This window comes from Elephas maximus, chromosome 19, assembly GCF_024166365.1.
Source record: "Elephas maximus indicus isolate mEleMax1 chromosome 19, mEleMax1 primary haplotype, whole genome shotgun sequence".
NCBI lineage: Eukaryota > Metazoa > Chordata > Mammalia > Proboscidea > Elephantidae > Elephas > Elephas maximus.
Window position 1 is genome coordinate 43515975 of NC_064837.1, and position 24033 is coordinate 43540007.

Below are 24033 nucleotides of genomic sequence, written 5' to 3' on the forward strand. Positions count from 1 at the left end.
CTCCTCAGGCCCAGGGGCTGTGGCTTAAGGGCCACCCCGATATACCCAGGGCCCTGTCCCTGGGACTCAGCCCTTTCCTCTTCTGCCACCTGTGCTGGAAGAGGGGCTTCTGGGGGAGACTGAGATATGGGGACATTGGCACCATCTGGGGCTGCTGAGGGCTGGAGGGGCTGGGAGAGGTTGGAAGGCACCTGTGTCCCTGAAGGTGTCAGACGCTATAATGGGGGCCCACCTGCATGTGAACGCGGAGGCGATTCTCAGTTTATTTCAATAAACACGTATGATGTGCCAGTGACCTTTCTGTCTGCCCCTCTTGGGGGGTTGGCTGGCTCATGGAGAACTGGGCTGTGCAGAGGGTGGGTGATGCATCTGTCCCTGGCTGCTGGGCTGTCAGGCACTCTGAATGAATGGCATTGGCTGGTGTTTTACTTGTGATCCACACTGAGTTGGGCAGGATGCCCGAGTGTGTCGTTTGTTGGTCCCAAGGTGCCTCAGTGTGCATGTGGGTGTGTGTGGCCCGCCCCAGGGAAAAGCAGCCAGGCGACAGTCTCATTCAGTTTCCTCTTTACTGTGGATGTCACTGTTACCATCACAGCCACTGGGAGAAGCACACACCTTTAACCCCATGTGCTAGGGGCAGGGGGGCATTCAGGGTTATAAAACTAGCTCTGTACATAGAACATTCTAGGGAGAAAGCCACCCCAAGCACGTGTGCACCTAGGCACAGCAGGAGTTGGGGTCTGGAGCTCAGGCGGGACCTTGTGTGGACAGGTGGGTGTGTGCACGTGGGGACGCGGAGGAAGGTCTGGGGAAGGGGGAGAACACTGCTAAGGCCACTGCAGGGCCTCGTGTAGGTCGGCTGGACAGGCAACTTCCCAGGCTCCCCAAGTTCCTCCACTTTAGGGCCCTGGGAGAGAGACCCTTCCCTCCTTTGCAACCTTGACCTTAAAGCTTAGAGTGGAGGGAGAGGCTGCAGGACCAGGTCCCCAAAGGGGCATCCCCAGGCCCAACTCCCTTCCCCACCCACTACCCCAGATCTGGGGTACCCAGTCCCTTCTAACACAATGGGCCAGGACCAGGGCTAGGGGATTAAGGCAAGCAGGGGCATCCACATGAAAGGTCAGGGCTTGTAGGGCAGTGAGGGGACCCAGGACCCCTGGAAAAAGTGACAGCCTGGTCTCAGAGAGGACTGCCAGAGAAAAGTATCTCTGGGATACCCCATCAAGGTGGAGATGTTCCCCAACTCTCAGGCTTCACCCACAGAGATTGGACACCAGGGAGACCAGGTAGAGATCTCCATGGAGACAGAGATTGGCACTTAGGGGCCACTACAGACCAGTCTCTGCAGTGATTTCTATAGAGGCAGAACCTGGTCATCAGGGAAAACCCCCACCCCAGGCCTTGGGGAGACAGAAAAGGTCACCATGGTGGCCAGTCCTAGAGACAGCAGTCCATCCTCTCAGGTGCAGATGAGCTGGGGCCCCTAGCTGGCACGATAGGTGGATGTGTTCTTGGGCTCTGTGCTGGGCACACACCAGTCACCGGCCTCCTGGATGGTCTGGTAGTGGCGCCAGGCCGACTTGTTGTAGACAGGCAGGCGCTCCACCGAGTCCGTGGACAGGGCCTGGAGCGCATCATGGTCAGCCTCCCCCACCTCCCTGCACCTTGCCCGTTCCCACCACAGCACCCCTTCCCCAAGGTGGGCTGTGATGGACACTGACCGTGGCCAACTTGTCCCACCCCATGTCTGAATCAGCCCAGCCCATATGCCAGACTGGAGAGACAAGGACCCCAGGCCCTGAGAGACCCAGGAAAGACTGTCCCTCTGTGTCCTACCCTTGCCCATTCAAGAAAGCTGCCCACTGAAAGGGGAGGGGAAGGGGAAGGATGCTGTGCTGTATGACCTTGAGGAAGGTCACCAACCCTGAACCTCAGTCTTCCCATCTGAGCATGACGAGCTGGATAACAAGATCTCTGTGGTTCTCCCGCCTCCCAGGTCCAACATGTCAAGGGACCCAGAACAGGGTCTTAATCCTGGGCTGTAGACTCCCTGAAATTGTGTGCCCAGTTGTGTGTATGTCGGGGAGTGACACAGGTTGAGGAACTATAGCTGAGCTCAGGTTCTCAGAGTCCAGGACCAAGAAGGGCTTGGAGGGACAGATGTCAAACCTAATGGCCGGGGCAAACCCCTCACCCAAGCTGCTCCACAGACAGGGCCTCACCTTGAGATAGATGACAGCGTCGGTCCCAAAGCCCTCCATGGAGAAGAGCTGCAGGTCGCCCTGGAAGTATTTGGCGTAGAGGCGGGAAATGGGGAGCCCATAACCAAAGCCAGCCTGCAAGGGGGCAGGAGGGGAGTGGGGTGATGAGGTGGCAGGCATTTGGCTTCCTGGGGACTGCAGGGACTGGTGTGGGGAGTGAGGGGGGCATGGATGTAGGGTGAAGGGTGCTCAGCTATGGTCACGCAGGGCGGGATTCTGGAGCTGGGGCACAAAGGGGACATGAGAAAGAGAAAGCTTTGAGGCAGTAGCGGGGTGTGTGTGGGATGAAGGAAATCAGTCAGGTGGAGGGAGGAAGGCTGAGGAGGCAGAGGGAGGGGACAGTATGTGTGGGGACAGTATGTGGGTCAGGGAGAGGAGCCCTGCTTAGGTAGCCAGAAGCCCTGGGTACCAGCCCGGACAGGTCATGGGGCTCCTCTGAGCCTCGAGTTCCCAATCTCTAAAACGGGATGATAAACTCTCCCCTGGGAATTGACAGGGAGGTGTTGGTAAACTGAACAACGTCCAGAGAAAGGCAGTTAATGCAGTGGAGGAAACACATAGGGGAGAGGGAGAATAGGGAAGGTGACAGACAGACACTCGACAGACAGCTGGATGAGTGCAGGCTGGGGAGAGATGGGAGGCGCAGGAATGGGGGGGCCCAGAGACTTGGGGCAGGCAGGGAGACAAGTGCCACCACATGGAGTCACAGAAGAATGAGAGGCCATGGGAGGTAGGGAAGTGAGAAACGGGGCAGGGTGACAATTTGATGAGAAGAGATGAAAGGAGAGACAAGCATCTTCCCGAGAGGCAGAAGGCGGGCTGGAGTTATGCCATCTCACCAGCGGGGTTCCCCCAGTGCCAGGCTGGGGGGTGGGTGCTGTGGAGTACATGTAGCTGAAGAGTCGCTCGATCTTCCTCAAGGGGACACCCCCACCTCGGTCACTCATCTGGGGGAGATGGGACATGTCAGGTGCTCTCCACAGCTGCGTTTTCCACACAGCTCCACCGCCTGGCACCTCTGACCACCTCATGGTCATCCCTACCCCCAGGATCTGCCCTGAGCCCCCCATACAGGAGATGAGACCCTAGCTCCTGGCAGGTGGGAAGCCCCCGCCCCCATTGCTCCCTGGTCCCCAGAGTCAAGGGCCACATACTTTGATGGACAGATCTTCCTCTCCCAAGGCCAACATGACCTTGATGGGGGGCAGAACGAGGCTGGATTCGTGGCTTTCCACTGTTGCTCGCATGGCATTCTATAGAGGGAACGAGGTAAGAGATGAGTGAGAGAAGTCTAGTCTTAACCCCCCGGGTCCCCAAAGGACCATCCCTCAGTCTCCTCACCTTGAAGAGCTCAAAAAGCATGTGGTAGAGGTGGGAGGGGACATAGACCATGTGAATTGGCTGCCTGGGGTTGGATGCTGTAGGAAAGTCAAGACCGAAGAACAGGAAATTGTCAAGAGATCACCATTCAATGTTCATTCACCCAGTATCTAGAATCCAACGCACAACCACCCACTCATTGTCCATCCATCTGCTCGTCCATTTATCCAGTATTCATTCACCCATCTATCCACTCATTCAGTGCCCATCTATCTGTCCATCCCATATCCATCCATCATACAATGTCCGTCCATCCATCCATCCATCAGGTGTATACCCAGAACTGTGTGCTAGACACTGGGCTGGACCCTGGGGACACTTGATTACACTGATTTGTCACTGCCCCGCCAGTCTCTGGCACCCACATAATTATAAGACAGTACAACAGAGAAGCAGACCTGGAGCAGGGAAGATGCCTAGCTACCTTGTCCTGGAGGTCCAAGAAGGCTTTCTGGAGAAGCTGGGCTAGAACAGGGGCTTAAGGGAAGATTAGGATGTGAACAAGGTGACTTCTAGGTACAGAGGCATGAAACACCTCAGGTACACAGGCATGGAGGTGGCTGAGGAGCAGGTGGGGGAGGGATAGGGTAGAGATAACTTCCAGGCCCCTGCTTCTCTCCCCTATACAGCTAGGTACCTCCCTTCTCATCAGCAAATCTTGATACTTCTGCCTTTAAGATAATTACCAAATCTGCCCCTTGCTCTCCATCCCTGACACCTTTACATCCCCTTACTTGGATTTCCTACAATGACCTCCTAACTGGTCCACTTGGGTCCTTTCCTCCTCCTTCAACCTCTAACTAGAATGTCAGACTCTCTTGTCACCCTGCTTCACATCCTCCAATGGCTTCCCACCATGCTCAAAACCCCTACTCCTGTCCGTGGCCCCTGCACACCCCTGCCTCTCTCTCCAACTCATCGCCCTCAACCTCCCAGCCCCATTACACTGGTCCTTCAGTGTCGCCTCCTCAGTGAGGCCTTCCTTGGCTGCTCTATCCAACCTAGGACCCCTGTAGCCACCCTCTCACATTCATTCGTTCCTTCTCCTCCTGGTTCAGGAACTCCTCCCTCCCCAATTTTAACTGAGCACATAGCTGCCTAGCTATTTTCTAAATTCCCAGCCTCCCTTGCAGCTACATGTAGCCAGGTGGCTTATGGAAGTGAGGTGTCCACCCCCTAGGCCCTCCCTTCCATATCCTCCTTCCCTCTTCCTCCAGGGGGGAACTCAGACATGGCGGTGGGTAGCCAGCTTTGACCATGCCAGCCCAGGGGCTGGAGGGAGGTATATGTCTCTCTTAATTAAGCCACTATTATTAGATTCTGGGAAAGCAGCCAAACTGACATGCCATCTAATATACCACCCTGCCCCACCATGCTCTGTGTCACTGTTTTATTTTCTGTCACTGATTATGATCCGACATTATCTTCTTTATCTATTTGTTCATTGGGATCCCACTCCCCAACTGCCCCAGGGCCAAGAATGTAAGCTTCATGAGAACAGGGACCTGGCTTGTCTTGTTTATGCTTAGTAAACGTTTATCAAGGGAATTAATAATAATAACACACTGCTTTATAAAAGCTCTGCTTCTCCCTTGTCCAGAAAACAGTCTATGTTCCTGATTCCCCAACCTCACCTCCCTCCCCCATCCCCAGCCCTGGAGAGAGAGAGAGAGAGAGAGAGGTGTGCATGCGCCTGCCCTCACCATTGATCTCCTGGATCTCCAGGTCAGGTGAGGCCATGTAATACTTGTCACACAGGAGCTTGGCCATGTCGTAGGCATCTGGGAGAAGACAGGGGCCATTCAGGGGAGGGGCACAGCCCACCCAGCAGGCAGTCCTCCTGGCATTGCCACTGGGCATTGCATCACCAATGTTAATGCCACAGGGATGTGGCCCCACCCACTGGGGAATGGGTCACCCTCTGGGCCCCCAGGGCTCCCTGTGGGCCAGGCACAGTGGGGATGGCTCACCTTTCACGACCTCAGAGACATTGCAGTTGGGGTCGATGCTGCCGATATGTTTGGGGTGGGCTGGGTTTGTGCTGCCATCAAAGATCAGAGCTGTGGACGAGAATGTGCTGCTGGCAGGCTACAGAGCAGTCCCCAGCATCCCCTCTTCCCCCAGGGCTCTCCAGCCCCGCCTCTGTGGGCTCTGATCCTCCAGATGCACACCGACCCCCCCTTCACTTTTACACCTTCGGAGGCCTGAAGCCTTCTTCCAGAAGTCTCTCCTCCTATCGTGTCTTGCACTAAAACACACCCAGAGTCCACATTAAATTTCTTTTGCTACAACATTTAGAAAAAATTTTTACTATCCTGCTTTTGAAATTATTTGAGCCTGATGAATTCATTTGATTTGCGATTGGCTACGCTTTCTCAACAATCATAGTAAATACTGGAAATATGGAACTCTAAACAACAAACGGTTCTGGAATGGAATGAGAGTTTCTATGAATACTGAATTTCACACTTTTCAAAAAGGTGACATAATTTTCCATTTTGTAAACATTTAAATATTGATTAATTTCCAAGTTGCGGTTTTCTTTTTATATTTTGGAGTCAGTGCCTTTTTTTAGGTTTTGAACAGCCCCAGGTCCCCGAGCGTCCCCGGTGCCTGATGACACGCCCACCCGGTGGCCCAGCCCGGGTGACCCTGCACCTCCCCAGCAGGCAGCACCCCCTCACTGTGCTGGTTGATGAGCATGCGGATGGAGATGCGGCTGAGGTAGAAGCGGTCCAGGAAGTACTGGACGTTCTGGTTGGAGACGGGGTCATCGCCATAGGTGTCCTTGTACTCAAGCACGCCCTGCGCCATGGTGGGCACCACGTCATTGTGCCGGTTCCGGATGGTGATCAGGGCTTCAGTGAACCTGTGGGAAAGGGGAGATGTCTGCTCCTCCCCAGCCCTTGGGGACACCCCTCGGACTCCTGCCCACAGCATCTTTACCCACTCTTCCGCCCAGACCCAATCAATACACAATACCCTCCCCTCTCTTCCCAGAATCCCACCCTGCATCACCCAGTTGCCTGCCTCACAGCCTCCCTGCTCAAAAGCCAAGAGCTCTCGGTTCCTCAGAACAGGGCTCCCCAAGGGCAAGGCCTGTATCTCTCCCATCAGGCTCAGCGCACACTGAGGGGAGAGGCTGTCTCCCCCAAGACTAGGTCTCTCCCAAGAATGGAATCTATGTCTCTTCCATCAAACTTTGGGTTCCCTAAAGCTGTCTGTCTTCCTCCTCAGACTGGACGTCCCTCAGGGCAGGGGCTATTCTGTCCTGCTGGCATTTTTACCCTCAAATCCCTTCCCTCAGGGCTGTGACCCCAGATGCCCTTTGCTTGCACCTGCCCTCCTACCCCAACCTCACTCACTGGCTCAGGGTGTGGTGGTCCTCAGGGTCCTTGTCCAGGAACTCCATGATGTCCAAGAGACTCTGGACATACCTGTGTTTGGGGACAAGACGGAACATCCATCTCAGCTCTGGGCTGGGCCAGGTGCCCTTCTCACCTCACTGGGCCGCACCTCACTCTTGTCCTGACCCTTCTGTGGGCACCACACAGCTGTACTGGTTGATAAGCTGTGTCACAGTTCTTGTCAATCCGTTCCATTTGTGTATGAGCCTCCCTGACAACACAGTAAGTTATGTAAGAAAACTTCTAATTTATTGACCTCCCTTATAGTGCCTTTGGTTTTTGGAATCCTAGAAATCATAGTAAATTCCCTGGGTGGTGCAACTGCTTTATGTGCTCAGTTGCTCACCGAAAGGCTGGTGGTTTCGGTCCACTCGGGACAAAGACTTGGTGATCGCTTCCAAAAAATCACCTACTGAAAACCCTATGGAGCGCTGTTCTGCTTTGACACACATGGGGTCGCCATGAGTCAGAACTGGCTCTACAGCAACTAGTCTTATAGCCCCCAGTAGGTACGAGGGTAGGAACAGCAGCTCCATTTTACAGTCTCTTCAGATGAGGTGTGAAGTAGTCCCACAGCTGGTAAGTGGTGTAATTAGGAGGCAGAAATCTCTGGTGCTCTTGCCACTCTCTGATGCTGTGACTACTCAAGAGTCTTACGTCTCTGCCTCTGCTCTTCCCTCTCTTGCTTTATACAGGAGACGGTGAAAGAACTAGGCTTGGAGCTGGCTCAGCCCACTTCCATTTCTGGCTCAACCACTTCTAACTGTGTGGCCCTGGAGAAGTCATGGAACCTCTCTAGGCCCTGGTTCAGGAAAATAAATGAGGGTTATTATTATTATTTTTTTAATATTTATTTTATTTTTCCCTCAGGTGTCTGTCAGTTTGTCGTACTATGGGGGCTTGTGTGTTGCAGTGATGCTGGAAGCTATGCCACTGGTATTCAGATACCAGCAGGGTCACCCACGGAGGACAGGTTTCAGCTGAGCTTCCAGACTAAGACAGACTAGGAAGAAGGAACCGGCAGTCTACTTCCGAAAAGCATTAGCCAGTGAAAACCTTATGAATAGCAGCAGAACATTGTCTGATATAGTGCTGGAAGATGAGCCCCCCAGGGTGGAAGGTACTCAAAAGATGACTGGGGAAGAGCTGCCCCCTCAAAGTAGTGTCAACCTTAATGACGTGGATGGAGTAAAGCTTCCAGGACCTTCATTTGCTGATGTGGCACAACTCAACATGAGAAGAAACAGCTGCAAACATCCATTAATAATAAAAAAATAGGAACCTGGAATGTACAAAGTATGAATCAAGGAAAATTGGAAATTGTCAAAAATGAAATGGAATGCATAAACATCGATATCCTAGGCATTAGTGAACTGAAATGGACTGGTATTGGCCATTTTGAATCAGACAATCATATAGTCTACTATGCTGGGAATGACAGCTCGAAGAGGAATGGTGTTGTATTCATTGTCAAAAAGAACATTTCAAGATCTATCCTGAAGTACAACACTGTCAGTGATAGGATAATATCCATACGCCTACAAGGAAGACAAGTTAATACGACTATTATTCAAATTTACACACCAACCACTAGGGCCAAAGATGAAGAAATAGAAGATTTTTATCAGCTGCTGCAGTCTGAAATTCATCGAACATGCAATCAAGATGCATTGATAATGACTGGCGATTGGAATGCGAAAGTTGGAAACAAAGAAGAAAGATCAGTAGTTGGAAAATATGGCCTTGGTGATAGAAACAATGCTGGAGATCGAATGATAGAATTTTGCAAGACCAATTGACTTTTTCATTGCAAATACCTTCTTTCACCAACATAAACGGCAACTATACACATGGACCTCACCAGATGAACGCACAGAAATCAAATTGAATACATCTGTGGAAAGAGACGACGGAAAAGCTCAATATCATCAGTCAGAACAAGGCAGGGGCCGACTGTGGAACAGACCATCAATTGTTCATATGCAAGTTCAAGCTGAAACTGAAGAAAATCAGAGCAAGTCCATGAGAGCCAAAATATGACCTTGAGTACATCCCACCTGAATTTAGAGACCATCTGAAGAATAGATTTGATGCATTGAACACTAGTGACCGCAGACCAGACGAGTTGTGGAATGACATCAACGACATTATCCATGAAGAAAGCAAGAGGTCACTGAAAAGATAGGAAAGAAAGAAAAGACCAAGATGGACGTCCGAGGAGACTCTGAAACTTGCTCCTGAGTGTCAAGCAGCTAAAGCAAAAGGAAGAATTCATGAAGTAAAAGAACTGAACAGAAGATTTCAAAGGGCCTCTCGAGAAGACAAAGTAAAGTATTATAATGACATGTGCAAAGAGCTGGAGGTGGAAAACCAAAAGGGAAGAACGCGCTCAGCGTTTCTCAAGCTGAAAGAACTGAAGAAAAAATTCAAGCCTCGAGTTGCAATAGTGAAGGATTCCATGGGGAAAATATTAAATGATGCAGGAAGCATCAAAAGAAGATGGAAGGAATACACAGAGTCATTACACCAAAAATAATTAGTTGATATTGAACCATTTCAAGAGGTGGCATATGATCAGGAACCGATGGTACTGAAGGAAGAAGTCCAAGCTGCTCTGAAGGCATTGGCAAAAAACAAGGCTCCAGGAATTGACGGAATATCAATTGAGATGTTTAAACAAACAGATGCAGCGCTGGAGGTGCTCACTCGTCTATGCCAAGAAATATGGAAGACAGCTTCCTGGCCAACTGACTGGAAGAGATCCATATTTCTGCCTATTCCCAAGAAAGGTGATCCAACCGAATGTGGAAATTATAGAACAATATCGTTAATATCACACGTAAGCAAAATTTTGCTGAAGATCATTCAAAAACGGCTGCAGCAGTTTATCAACAGGGAACTGTCAGAAATTCAGGCTGGTTTCAGAAGAGGACGTGGAACCAGGGATATCATTGCTGATGTCAGATGGATCCTGGCTGAAAGCAGAGAATACCAGAAGGATGTTCACCTGTGTTTTATTGATTATGCAAAGGCATTCGACTGTGTGGCTCATAACAAACTATGGATAACACTGCGAAGAATGGGAATTCCAAAACACTTAATTGTGCTCATAAGCAACCTTTACATGGATCAAGATGCAGTTGTTTGGGCAGAACAAGGGGATACTGATTGGTTTAAAGTCAGCAAAGGTGTGTGTCAGGGTTGTATTCTTTCACCATACCTATTTAATCTGTATGCTGGACAAATAATACGAGATGCTGGACTGTATGAAGAAGAATGGGGCATGAGGATTGGAGGAAGGCTCATTAACAACCTGCGTTATGCAGATGACACAACCCTGCTTGCTGAAAGTGAAGACGACTTGAAGCACTTACTAATGAAGATCAAAGACCACAGCCTTCGGTATGGATTACACCTCAACATAAAGAAAACAAAAATCCTCACAACTGGACCTATAAGCAACATCATGATAAACGGAGAAAAGACTGAAGTTGTCAAGGATTTCATTTTACTTGGATCCACAATCAACAGCCATGGAAGCAGCAGTCAAGAAATCAAAAGACACATTGCATTGGGCAAATCTGCTGCAAAGGACCTCTTCAAAGTGTTGAAGAGCAAAGATGTCACCCTGAAGACTAAGGTGTGCCTGACCCAAGCCATGGTATTTTCAATCGCATCATATGCATGTGAAAGCTGGACGATAAATAAGGAAGACCGAAGAAGAGTTGACGCTTTGAATTGTGGTGTTGGCGAAAAATATTGAATATACCATGGACTGCCAAAAGAACGAACAAATCTGTCTTGGAAGAAGTGCGGCCAGAATGCTCCTTAGAGGAAAGGGTGGCGAGAGTGCATCTTACATACTTCGGACATGTTGTCAGGAGGGATAAGTCCCTGGAGAAGGACATCACGCTGTGCAGAGTACAGGGTCAGCGGAAAAGAGGAAGACCCTCAACAAGGTAGACTAACATAGTGGCTGCAACAATGAGCTCAAGCATAACAACGATTGTAAGGATGGTGCAGGACTGGGCAGTGTCTCGTTCTGTTGTACATAGGGTCGCTATGAGTCAGAGCCAACTTGACGGCACCTAACAACAACATTTTATTTTTGGTGAAAATATACACAGCAGATCATACGCCCATTCAACAATTTCTACATGTACCGCCCCAATGACATTGGTTACATTCTTAACATTGTGTCACCATTCTCATTCTCTCTCCCCATATTATTTCATCACCATTGTCCCTTAAACTACTCATCAATGCTTTAGAGTTACTGTTGTCAATTTGATCTGAAGTAGTTAATTCCTTAAAAGAGCTCAACGCCCAGGGTAAACATTCCTTACTAATTCAGCTAAACTGTTGTTTAGTTTGAAGATGACTTCAGGGGATAGTTTTGGTTCAAGGTTTCAAACGTTTTCTCAGAGCAACAGATTCAGGGATTCCTCCAGCCTCAATGAGTCCAGCAAGTCTGGATTCTATGAGAAATTTGAAATTGTTTCACATTTCCCCACTTTTTCTCAGGACTCATCCATCGAGTCCTTGATCAAAACATTCAGTAATGGTAGCTGACACCATCCAGTTCTTCTGGTCTCATGACAAAGCAGGCAGTAGTTCATGCAAGCAATTAGACCTACAGTCCAGTTCCTTCTCCAATTTCTGGGTCTCCTTCTTCCCCTGTTGCTCCAGGCAAATAGAGATCAATTGTTGTATCTCGGATGATCACTTGCAAGCTTTTAAAGCCCCAGGCACTACTCACTGAACATGGGGATTATGATCCCTTAAGGTTGTGTGTCAACTGGGCTGGGCCATGATTCTCATTGGTTTGGCAGTTACGATATAGTTTGGCAGTCGTATGATGATACGATCACCTCCATGATGAGATTTGATATAATGTGATCACCTCCATGATGGGATCTGCTGTGAGTAGCTAGTCAGTTGAAAGGGAGTTTCCTTGGGGGTGTGGCCGGCATCCAACATACCTGAACTTGATTGCAAGGCTCGTGGGCTTTTCCTCACCCTGGATCCTGCAGCTGGCTCCTGTTCATCTGACCTCTGGTTCTTGGGACTTCAACTAGCAGCTTATCCATCATCCTGCCTGCCAGTCTTAGGATTTGTTGGTCTCTGCAGCCTCTGAGCCAGGAGAAGCCTCCAGTCTGACTCATGGACTTGAGACTTTCCAGCCTCTACAACTGCATGAGCCATCTCCTTGACATAAATCTCTCTCTGTATATATTTATATGCTTTACTGTTTTGCTTCTCTAGACAAAGATGGGGTAGAACAGAAACTCTAAAAACAGCTGTTAGGACAACTGGCTGAACAGTCCCACGAAGCCATGATCTTAAGCCTTTGAACCAAGAGAACTAATCCCATAAGGAGTTTGGTTGTACCTAAGTAGTTTCAGCAACTGCGTCCTTTTTTTTTTTCTACTGCTTTTTGGTGAGGATGAAATGTGATGGTTAACACAGTACCTATCACATAGTGAGTGCTCTCTAAGTGCTTGATCTTGTTCTAAATGATGGCTCCCACGTTGCGGACAGCTGAGTACGTCCTCTGAGTCCCCAGGCAGTACACTCTCCACTGCTTGTACTGGGAGCAGGCTCTAAATCACACCGTGCTTTAATCTGCCATGCCCTGGGAAGCGGCATCACAGCTTGCTGATGGCAGGAGTGGGGTCTGTCTCAGCCCCAGTACTCCCTCCCTGCCCTCCCCACCCAGGGCCCAGCATAGCTCCTGACACACAGGAGATAAGGCGTCCTAGTCGGTGAAGTGGCGGCGGGCGAGGCCTAGGCAGCAGAAAAGAACATCTTCCTCCCCAGAGTCCAGCCTACAAGTCAGAAGAGCCAGCCCTCCCCCGCCCACCCCCAGTCCCCCCAGGACAATCAGCATGGCACTTCTAGGCCCTCACCTCAATCTCCCAGGAGAATAACGACAACCAACACTTACCAAGTGATCATTAATGCCCACCTGTGCTCAGAGTCCCACATCTCTCTCATCTCATCTCTCAACAGCCTTGATAAGCATGTAATATTTCCCCCTTTTTGCAGACAAGGAAACTGGTCCACAGAGGTCAGGTGATATGCCCAAGGCCACACAGTAAGGAGCAACTCTGGGATTGAAACCTAGGTCTGTCTGACTCCAAGTCTCCGCCACATGGCTCAATGTCTACCCTCGTCCTAACAGCGATGGTGCTGTTGACATCAATGGTGACAGAAGCTTGCATTGACCGGGTACCGACTCTAGGCCAGGACTCTGCTCTGTGCTTACCTGCTCCCTGTACGTTAACCTCCACAATAACCCTGTGAGGTGGGTGCTACTGCTGGCCCATTTTACAGATGGGAAAGTTGATATGTGGAGCTGGGATTCTCTATCCCAGGCCTGTGTGACTCCAAATCCTTTGTTCCCTGACAATGCCTGGGATAAAGCTTCATGCTGATATGCTTCTTGGAGGGAGAGATGACTGGGGGAGAGAACCTGCAAATGTGCAATGTTAGCGGGCAGGTAGAAAGAGGAAGGAGAGATAGGCTGGAGAGTGGGGGCCCTAGAACCCGTTTCCAAGGGAGCTAGGGGCGAGGAGGGAGGGGGTCAGGCCTAGGAGGCTGCCTGTGCTTGGCCAGAGGCCTGTGGGAGGGGCAAGGTCAGAGTCCCAGCATCCGGCACCACCCCTGCATGGCACCACCCCTGTATGGCTGCCCAGTGAACCCTAGAGGGCAGAGATTAGGCCTGGTCACAAGGCACTGAAGTGGAGCAAAGTCACTAGGATGGATCTCAACAATGGGCAGAGCCTCCCAACGTGGGTATCCCGGACAGCGGCCAGCCCCAGGCCTTTCTCCTTCTGTGAAGCAGAGTTTGGAATCCCTGTCCTGGATCCCCAAAGGCGAGTGGTCCTGAGTGTACTCTTGGGAGGGAGAGAGGACAGAATGAGAGGGACTTTCCCAAAGGACCCTTGGCCCTGACCCCACCCTGAAGCCCCCAGGAACCTGGCACACCAGCTCTCGCCCTTGGATCAGATCTTGGTCCTAAAGGCAGAGACACTGGGAATGGTGCAATGCTGGGTCCCAGGCTACGCTCCCCCCCTCCCCCCCGCCACCTCCCAGAGTGAGACAGAGAACTGAGCTTAGCTCTGGGAGGCCTGGAAGCCCAGTGTAGTGCAGACTCATCCCTTCCAGGTTTATGGCCTCAGCTAGGCTGAGCAGGCAGTGGGGCCTACATAAAGCTCTAGGGAGGCCTGAGGTCCCTGGGCCTGCTGGGCTCTGCAGCAAACAAGGCCACCCACCACTCCCCTGGTCAAATCTGGAGCTTCCTCTCTCTAGCCCCAGGTTGTGTGGAACCCACCTAGACCTTTCTTCTGGGGCTCTCCTGTCTGACAGACAGCCCCTGTTTTCTAGCCAGTCCAGAGCCCCGGATTGAGGAGGCAGGAGGGGTGAGATGGGGAGAAGCAGAAGAATAGATGGATATGGTAACCAGTGTGGGTGGTGGGAAGGAGGGTGTGCGCAGGCATGTGTGGGAGCAGAAGTGTGTCTGGTGAGTGGGGGACTGTTTGTGCCTGTGGATGTTGGCGCCTGTCAATGCTGTGTGTGTGTGTATGTATGTTTGTGCACGCACGCACCCCTGCCAGTATCTGCAGCGGCTGTAAGGAAGGGGTGTGAACAAGCTGATGGCCATAAGAGGGGGGTGGCTCGATACACTGGGGAGAGGTGGCAGATGTGACTGGGGAGGGGAGGCAGGCAGGGCACGGGTCTTCAGCCAGGCAAATTTGGGTTCCGCTGCTGGCTCTGCCCTAAGAAGCCACTCTAAGAGACGGTGCCTATCTGAAAAATGGGGTTCGCAGCACTAAGCACTTCGTGGGACTGTGGTAAAGACTGAAGAGGATGATATGGAGTCCATGTTCAATAAGTAGTCATTCCTACTTCGCTTCTATTACGATTGTGGAAAGAATGGCTGAGGGAGTCAATAAGATGGTGGACCTAAAGCCCTGGTGCCGTGCTGGCACGGGGGTGTGGTGGAGCCACTGCGCTGTGGTGGTTATTCTTCTCAAGGGCAATGACTGGTTCCTGAGGGGCGGGAGTGGGGTTCCCATAGGCTGAGTTTGGGCTCCACACACCTGGCCGACAGGCAGCAAAGGAGGTTCATGAAGTGACAGCCATATCGTCTCCTACCCCCTCCCCTACCGCTCCCACAAAGCCTCTCTTAGTGACAGGACTGACTCACTGTCATTTGATTCTACTCTGCAACTCTTGTGTAACCCTCCATTTTCTGGAAGCAAATCTCCACTGACTCCACAGGATTCCTCAGGCTGGCTTTCTCTCCTGATGAGTAAAGATGGCCCCTTCTGCGCTCCAGCAACACGGGCTGTCAAACCCGTTTCTGTCAAGTGTACCCTACTCTCCTACTGACTTGCGCTGTGACCTCAGAGGTGAGTCCTCATACAGAGGAGACCCCACGGGGAAGGAAACCATGGCTAGCTCCCAGCAGGCTAGGCGTTAGCCTGGCTTGGTGGTTATTCTCTGCTCTGCAGACGTCAGAAACCTCCGCCTCAGCTCCTAGGGCCACAGCAGTTTGCCCCACCCTAGGAGAGATCTGACTGCATGTCACTGCCTGAGAACACAGCACTCTTCCTTTCTCTTCGAGAATGCAGTCTCCAGAGCAGGCTGCCTGGATCCAAATCTTGGCTCCGCCACTTTCTCAACCAGCTGCTGTGGAGTTGATTCTGACTCATGGCGACCCCATATGTGTCAAAGAAGAACTGTGCTCCAAAGGGCTTCCAATGGCTAGTTTTTTTGGAAGTAGATCACCAGGCCTTTCTTCCAAGGCACCTCTGGGTAGACTCAAGCCTCCAACCTTTTGGTTAGCAGTCAGACACGTTAACTGTTTCCACCAGTCCACCTGAGTGATTTTATATAGACAAGTTACTTAACCTCTATGGGCTTCATTTTCCTCATCTCTACAATAGAGAGAATAACAAGGCCTACTTTATGAGGTTGTTGTGAAGATTACAAGTGTTGATACGTGTAAACACTTAGACAAGTTCCTGACACACAGCAGGCCCTCAAGGTGTGTTTGTTGTTGTCATCATCACCGTTATTACCAGGTTGCCCAACAGAACCTCCATATTAACACAATAATAGCATCATTGGCTTGAGGGTGCTGCTATCCAGGAGCCTGGGGACACTGCTGTCCTTACAGAGTTCCACACCCCTTCACATTCAGCGGTGGCATTAGACCTTTAGAAAAAGAATTGGTCCCCATTTCACAGATGAGGAATCTTAGGCTCAGAAAGGCCGTATGGCTTGCCAAGAACTGGTGCAAAAGGTTAACGCACTCAGCTGCTAACTGGTTGGAGGTTCAAGTCCACCCAGAGGCACCTTGGATGAAAGGCCTGGTGACTTACTTCTGAAAAATCAGTCATTGAAAACCCCATGGAGCACAGTTCTACTTTGACACACATGGGGCTGTCATGAGTTGTAGTTGACTCAGTGGTAATTTGGTAGCAGAAAGGCTCAAAACGAAACATGCTGATGCCAAGCTCAGGGCTTTTCACACTTCCAGTCACCTCCAATGCAAGGTCCCACTCTACCAAGTCTGTCCGGTTGAAATAATGTATCAGGTTTATCTGTTGTTGTTGTTGTTAGGTGTCGTCAAGTCGGTTCTGACTCATATCGACCCTGTGTACAGTACAACAGAATGAAACCCTGCCCGGTCCTGTGCCATCCTCACAGTCATTGTTATGCTCGAGCCCACTGCTGCAGCCACGGTGTCAATCCATCTCTTTGAGGGTCTTCCTCTTTTTCACTGACCCTCTATCAAGCATGATGTCCTTCTCCAAGGACTGGGCCCTCCTGATAACATGTCCAACGTGTGTGAGACGAAGTCTCACCATCCTTGCTTCTAATGAGCATTCAGTTTGTACTTCCTCCAAGATAGATTTGTTCGTTCTTCTGGCAGTCCATGGTATATTCAATATTCTTTGCCAACACCATAATTCAAAGGCATCAATTCTTCTTCTGTCTTTCTTATTCATTGTCCAGCTTTCATATGCATATGAGGTGACTGAAAACACCACGGCTTGGGCTTGGGTCAGGCATACTTTAGTCCTCAAGAGGACATCTTTGCTTTTTAACACTTAAAAGAGATCTTTTGCAGCAGATTTGCCCAGTGCGTTTGATTTCTTGACTGCTGCTTCCACAGGCATTGATTGTGGATCCAAGTAAAATGAAATTGCTTACAACTTCAATATTTTCTCTGTTTATTTAGAACCAGGAATTCTAACTGGCCTACAGTGACTCTTGCCTAGTACCTTTGCCCAGCTGAGTGAAAACTCCATTAGCTATTATACATACTAACTATTAACTATTACACGGGTTAACTATCACCACTGCTAACAATAGCATTTATACAGGACCTTTCTTTTTCCTAAGGGAGGTTATGCTTTTTACTCAACAGACTCTGAGGCTAGTGGCCCTGTTGTCAGGTCCCCTGATGAGGCGCCTCTTGCCTCTTGTGCAGACCATGCCCATTTCCACCACCTCCATCATCCAAGGTGGCAGGAGTTTCTCCCGGAGACGGCCACCACGTGCCTGTCAGGAAGTCCTTCCTGGCCTCCAACCTTAGTCTCTCTTGCTGTAGCTAATGCCCATTCTGTCTCTTTAGTGCATTAGAACACTCATTATTTAGCAGTCTTTGGCCTGCTCTTCTCAAAGCTAAAACATCCTCTAGGGAAGTGTTCTCTCTTGTCTAACTTCACTTCCTCCTGCTGTTGCCTGATACCACTTCCAAGCTTTGAGGGAAGACTAAGTCAGGCCAAGCCTCAAACGTGTAACTGATTTTCAGGAAGGGACTCTGTGGAGGCCCTGGGGGAGTCATGGGAGGTCAGTAGCCAGGAGCTCCCCACACCTACCCTTGGCTCTCCGAGGAACACAGTGTCCAGGGAGGGGCCTGAGAAGCCCTGTCCTGGAGTCAGAGACCAGCCAGAGAGGCGGCCAGGTAGGTCAGCCGGACAGAACCGGAGGAGGGCTGGGGAGAACAGATGGCACCTTCTGTTTCCTCCCTATGACTTCCACACCACCCTGTGGCGGGAACTGCTGCTGGCTCAGAGGTCCTAGAACTCTGAGAGGCAGGGCCCAGCAAGGGGTGACCTGGTTGGGCTTCATGAATGTGAAGCTCAGCCCTCTGTCCCCCCACCCCATCTTTACCGCTTGTACTAATAGCACTATACCCACAAAGTACGTTCTCGGACACCCTAGCAGGCCCTTTCCTGCCTCCACACCTTTGCATACACTGTTCCTTTGGCCTGGATTGCCCTTCCCTTCCTTCTCAGTCTGTGGCGCACGTAGGGCCCTTTGTGCCTTTGTGCCCATTTCAACTCCCCCGCAATTTCTGATTCCAGTAACCTACCATGTGCCTGGCCTTGTGTGTGAAACACTTCATCTCATTTAATTAGAAGGAGTCATTTATATGCACGCCCATGCATAGACAAAATGCTAGAAGGGCACCAAAAAAATCTTCAGAAACCTTAACAGTATCTGGTTATGGGGTGGAGGCATTTTCTTCTAGCTACATTACTGTGTTTTTTCCAAATGTCAAAGTGAACATGTTATACTCCTACAATGAGAAAACAACTCCAACCAATGTTATTTTTAAATAATATTCTAATTCTTAATTTAAAGAAAACTAACTCTCTAGCAGCTCACTGCTCCTACCGCTCTCTACGTGGCACCTAGTCCCCCCGCCTTGCTGAGAAGTTCTGTGTTCCCTGTGAGATCACGGGCTCCCCAAAGGCAGCTGCTGCTGTTTTCTGAGATCAAGCACAACGCTGGGCTCAAACGTTTCAGTGCACAGTCCTGAATCCAAAACGAAACCACACACACACCATATCACAAGTCTAGAAAACCTAGCAGAAGATTTCTACACGAGTGCTGCTCAAGACCAATGAGTATTACCCATTTCCATGCTCAGTCATGGAGCAAACCCATGTTGCTGCTTCATGTGACCAGCCACTGGCTAATGTCATCCTGTTACTTAACTCTGAACAGAGTTTCTTAAGTGAACTCTACTGAGAATCTCCCTCTGCTGCTGCTACATGCAAGAAACTTTGGTCTTTGCCCTTCAAGGCTATTTGGGGTGGGTTCTACATGATCCCTGTGCCTATTTGAGTGTCTTCCAACATCTAAAACAGTCTGATTTATAGCCTGGATGGTATAATTTGTTCATCTGACACGTCTTATTTCTCTGTTTTCCAAAAAGTAAACCCAGATAAATATTCAACAAAGGCAAAGCCTAACATAGCACATGCTGGGCTTCCAGGGCCAGGGCTGTGGCTAATGCTGACATCAGTCTGATTTGGAATTTTAGCTGTGAAAACCACGAGGTCCCAGGACTTGGGCCAACTATGATTTACCCAAACTACGGATCCTGGGTTTCTGGAGAAAGGAGGATGGTGAATATAAGGCTGTCCCGTAGACACTGGAGGGTAGGAGCTGGATCTTAGTCCCTGCTCTGGCCTAGGACTCCCACATGACCTTGGGCAATTCCCTGGCCCCCTGAGCCCCTGTGCCTCTGCTCTGCCCCCACCCCATCAAGGCTGCTGGGAGCATGGAGCCTCCATCCCTGAGCCCAGGGACACCTGGCAATGGAGTGGGAGGGTGCAGGGCCCTGGCCAGGGGTCTCACCAGCTCTGGACCAGCTGCACCGAGGGTGTGCTCAGCACCCGGTCAGGAAGCAAGTTGATCTCCTTCATGATGTTAGCCAGGCGCACCGGCAGCTCCTGCCTGAGGAAGGTAAAAGAGGTCTTCTCACAGGCATTGCTGGACCCTGGGGGAAGGAGAGAGGGGTGAGCCCAAGAACTTCAAACTAGAAGAGCCAGAGGACAGGTCAGTCAGGCTCTTCGTGTACTGAGGGCTCAGAGAGGAAGCAGCCTGACCAAGAGCACAGAGCAACACAGGTCTCCTCCCCTGCATGCTCAAACCTCCATACACCATGCCTAACCTTCCAGGGGGCTGCATCCTCTCCCCACCTCCAGGTGAACCTTTAACCATGGGGGACAGGGCCACCCATCCCTGGGCCCACTTGGAGCGGCCTCTGGCCTAAGTCACCTCAGTCTTCTCTTTTCTTCTGGACATTCACTTTGGGGGATTGATCCAGGTGGGCAGAGCAGTCTGGGAAATCTATCCCTACCCAGGGTGGGGGACTAAACCGGGACCACTGCGGTTGCAGGGTCCCAGTGTGGTCTCTTCCAGGCTGCTCCTGATGCCCACTGCAGAGTGGCACCCTGCATTAATGCCTGCCTGTAAGGCAAACAGGGCCCAAGGACAGCAGCCCCAAACCGAGGCCTGTCTTTAAGAAGAGGGCTTGGAAGTCTGAATAAGGCCATGGCCTAGAGTCAGGAGACCTGGGTTCTAGTCCAGGCTCTCCTTCCAACTCTGTCACTCAGAGTGTGTCACCATCTTTCTGAAGGTCTGTTTCTCCCACTATACTACGAACAGACTGAACTCTACTGTGGGCCCCTCCCAGCAGCAACATTTTCTAATTGGGGCCCAGTCTGGGCTGGACAGTTGCTGGGGCTAGTGGTGGGCCCAAGAAGCTTTCCCATACTGGGGAAGCTCAAGATTCAAAAGCCCAGGAGGTGGGCAAACAAGTCTGGGGCAACAGGTGCCCTTGTGTTCTGACTGCCCCCTCCCCGCCCCTTCCTGTCAGTGACGCAGCTGTAACCTGAGCCAGGCACTATCTTCTCAACTCTTCAGAGACCTGGGCCAAGAGAAGCCAAAACCCATTGCTACTGAATAGATTTTAACTCACAGGGACTCTGTAGGACAGAGCAGAACTGCCCCATAGGGTTTCCAAGACTGTAAATCTTTACAGAAGACTGCCACATCTTTCTCCCCGGAGTACCTCATAGGTTCGAACTGCTGACCTTTAAGTTAGCAGACAAGCACTTTAACCACAGCACCCCCAGGGCTCCTTCAGAGACCTGGGCACCCCCTCCCAACCTCCAGCTGGCACCATGGAAATACTGTGTGGACAGACAGAGCCTACACAATGCCTGCTTCAACTGGCAGGTTGGTACCGCCTTGCTCCTGCCCCACAGCTACCTCCAGATGCTGGTGGTGGGTGATTCTGGCCCAAGAATCCAGAAGCAGCCAAGGGTGGGTACAAGCGACCTGACTTCACCTTATGGTGCTAGGGCCCTGCCAAGCTAGGGACAGGGTGCCAGGCTGGGGCAGATTTGATCTTCAAGTGTCCTTGCCCACCAGGATGGTTGGGAGCCACATCCTTCATCCTTCATTGGGTTTACTGGTCAGGAGCTCCCTCTCTGGTTGGCATCTTCTTCTGAGAGAGCCCCCTTCTCCAACTGCTCCCTGCTTTTCTCTCAGTCTATCCAGGAATGTCTAACCTTTCCATGCCCAGCCCAGGTCTCCTCCTTCCAGATGGCTACCCCTCCCCAACTCTTCCTTGTTACTTCCACTAGCACCCCCCATTTCCTCTCTATCCCCCATTCTTAGAGTCATCATAATGCCACATTAACCCTTTAGTGCTAGAATGTCACCTTACTCCCTTCCTACCCTAATGGCCCCCCCTCCCCCGTCCCTTACTCCCCAAGACCCCTCACAAAGCCCAGGAAGAAACCTTGGACCCATCGTTCTCAGTGCCCTCCCCCCTCCCCCTTCCCATTAGTAGTTCAGTTCACAGTCTCTTTTCAGCTGGGGCGCCCCTAACCCTTTCATGCCTCGGTCTTCCCTTTCCTCCCCGTTAACCTTTTCCTGCCTGTACCCTTCCTAGCAACCCTCCTCCGTCACTCAGGGCCTCTCTTCTCCTCCTCGTTAATCCTTCATTGTCTAGACCCCTCCAATCACCCCCAAATCATCCCCCGGCTGCCCCTCTCGGTGCCCCGGTGCCAGCTGCCTCCCGCCTCTCCGTACCGAAGTCCAGAAACTGCTTCATGGACAGCGGGGATGGGGAGAACTTGCTGAAGTGCTCAATGTACTTGGGCGCCCCTGCCAGGGAGGCATTCTTCAGCAGCGCCCGGACCCAGCGCATGGCGGCGGCCGCGGCTCGGGTTCCGACTCTGTCACAGCACGCGTAGCTGTCGCGCTCGGCTCGGCCCAGCCCGGTCCAGCCAGCCTCAGCAACCCGGTTCGGCCGCCAGCTTCCCCTGGCCCGGGGGGGGCCTCTGAACCCCAGCCAATCGGCTCGTTGTGGCGCCCCGACGTCGCCAATGGCCATGTGCAAACAACTACGGGAGAACCACTAACATTCCGCTCCGGCACGTGGCTTCCCTCTGGGCCCGCCTGCTTAACCCCGTCCCAGCCCGCGGCGGCCTGTTGTTTTCGGAGGGCGGCGCGGCCAGTCCGCCTCTGATCTTTAACTCCTCCCTTTCCTTCTAGGGTCGGAGGCTGGGTTAACTCCTTTCTTCCCAGAGGTCCTTCGAGCCTTTTAATTTCTTTCCCCTCCAATTTCCTCCCTTTCCCTTGCTCCCTCCCCAAATCTCCACCAATTGTCGGCTCATTTTAACCCTTTCCTTCTCTGAATTGTCCAGGTAGCTTCCAACTAAACTTTCTTCGCAAAGGTGCTTGTTTCACCTGTCCTGATCTCTCCCTACTTTCCCTGAGGGGGTCTTGTGGGTCCCTAGTCTCTCCCCAACCCTCCAGCAATCAGTCTTCTTGGACAGTTTCCATGACGGTGACCCAGACGATGATTATTTGCAAAATTCTGAACCGGGATGCGAGCCTACATTAATCCCTCATATAGACATACGGCCCTCCCACTTCCACAAAGATCCAAGCGCCTCCTCCAGTTGAAAAACACGGAGTCAAAGCCCTAACAGCTAGCGTCTACGTGTGCCGTTTTCAAAACATTTTCATTATTATCTAGCTCATTTGACCGAGCAGGAATCTTTGGACATCTAGCTGAGAAAGCGACTCTCTTCGCACTGGGATTCCTTAAAAAGAGGTACCGGGAGATGATTCGTGCTGGGGCCGAAGGGGAAGCCTGTGCTGGTCCCGGCCTCCCTGGGTCCTCCTTTCCCAGCAGCCCCGCCTCTCTGTAAGGAACATACAGGGCCCTCTTGAGGTCCAACGTGGTATATCCTGTACTGGGCCAAGGGGTCAACACTTTGATAGCATCTTTCCTGGGTTCAGTCTTCTGCCCGCACTTACCAAATGCCAAAGGCTGAAGGTTCGAGTCCACCTGAAGGTGCCTCGGAAGAAAGGCCTGGCGATTTACTGCCCCAAAATTAGCCCTTGAAATCCTATGGAGCATAGTTCTACTCTGACATTCATGGGGTCGCCATGATTAGGACTCGACCCCACAGCAATTGGTTTTTAATGTGTGCTAGGCTTTTTCCTGGGAACAGGAAACACAGGCAGGATTAGAACATGGTCTTTCTCCTCAAGCGCTCAGTTTGGGAGATACCTGCTGTTGCGGATTGAATTGTGTCTCCTAAAAATAAAAAGAAACGTGTTGTAAATTCTAACCTCTATGCCTGTGGTTATAATCTCATTTGGCAATGGGTTGTCTTTGTTATGTTAATAGGATAGGTTAGTCTAAAATCATTCTCTTTTGAAATATAAAAGAGATTAAAAGCAAGCTAGCAGAGACTGGGGAAGAGAGATCCCAGGCCACATGAAGATTGCCCAGGAGCTGAAGCTCAGAAGAGACAAGGACCTGCCTCCAGAGCCAACAGAGAAAGAAAACCTTCCCCTAGATCCAACATGCTGAATTCAGACTTCTAGCCTCCTAAACGGTGAGAAAATAAATTTGTTTGTTAAAGCCATCCACTTGTGGTATTTCCATTATAGAAGCATCAGATAACTAAGACAGCTGCATAAGTAAGTAAGTAGGTACAACAGAGTATGGTGAGAGCTAACACAGAGTTGTATGCACAAGGCTTCACAATGGAAGACACTCTTAGCTGAATGGATAATAACTTATGAGCCAGGCACTGTTTGCATACATTATCTCATTTAATTCTCAAGACAGTGCTATTGTA

At 51.0% G+C, this 24033-nt stretch overlaps 1 protein-coding gene across 1 annotated transcript; it reads right to left on the minus strand.

The window, feature by feature from the left end:
• Nucleotides 1-193: 193 nt before the first annotated feature.
• Nucleotides 194-22289, minus strand: PDK2 (pyruvate dehydrogenase kinase 2). Its single transcript, XM_049859427.1, has 11 exons — nucleotides 21965-22289; nucleotides 19718-19859; nucleotides 7007-7078; nucleotides 6326-6510; nucleotides 5612-5701; nucleotides 5345-5422; nucleotides 3603-3679; nucleotides 3416-3514; nucleotides 3101-3208; nucleotides 2223-2336; nucleotides 194-1624 (listed from the first exon to the last, which is right to left on the minus strand). The coding sequence occupies exons 1-11, from the start codon at nucleotides 22266-22268 to the stop codon at nucleotides 1484-1486; spliced, it is 1410 nt and encodes a 469-aa protein (XP_049715384.1). The 5' UTR covers nucleotides 22269-22289; the 3' UTR covers nucleotides 194-1483.
• Nucleotides 22290-24033: the final 1744 nt, after the last annotated feature.

What these genes read in the sequence shown, in the direction of transcription:
- PDK2 (XM_049859427.1), bottom strand. Translation starts at nt 22,268, where the DNA reads ATGGCCATTGGCGACGTCGGGGCGCCACAACGAGCCGATTGGCTGGGG. An exon ending in GAAGCAGTTTCTGGACTTCG is followed by an intron (nt 19,860 to 21,964) that starts GTACGGAGAGGC and finishes TCCTTCCCCCAG; the next exon opens with GGTCCAGCAATGCCTGTGAG. An exon ending in GCACTGGGGGAACCCCGCTG is followed by an intron (nt 2,337 to 3,100) that starts GTGAGATGGCAT and finishes GCCCCCTTGCAG; the next exon opens with GCTGGCTTTGGTTATGGGCT.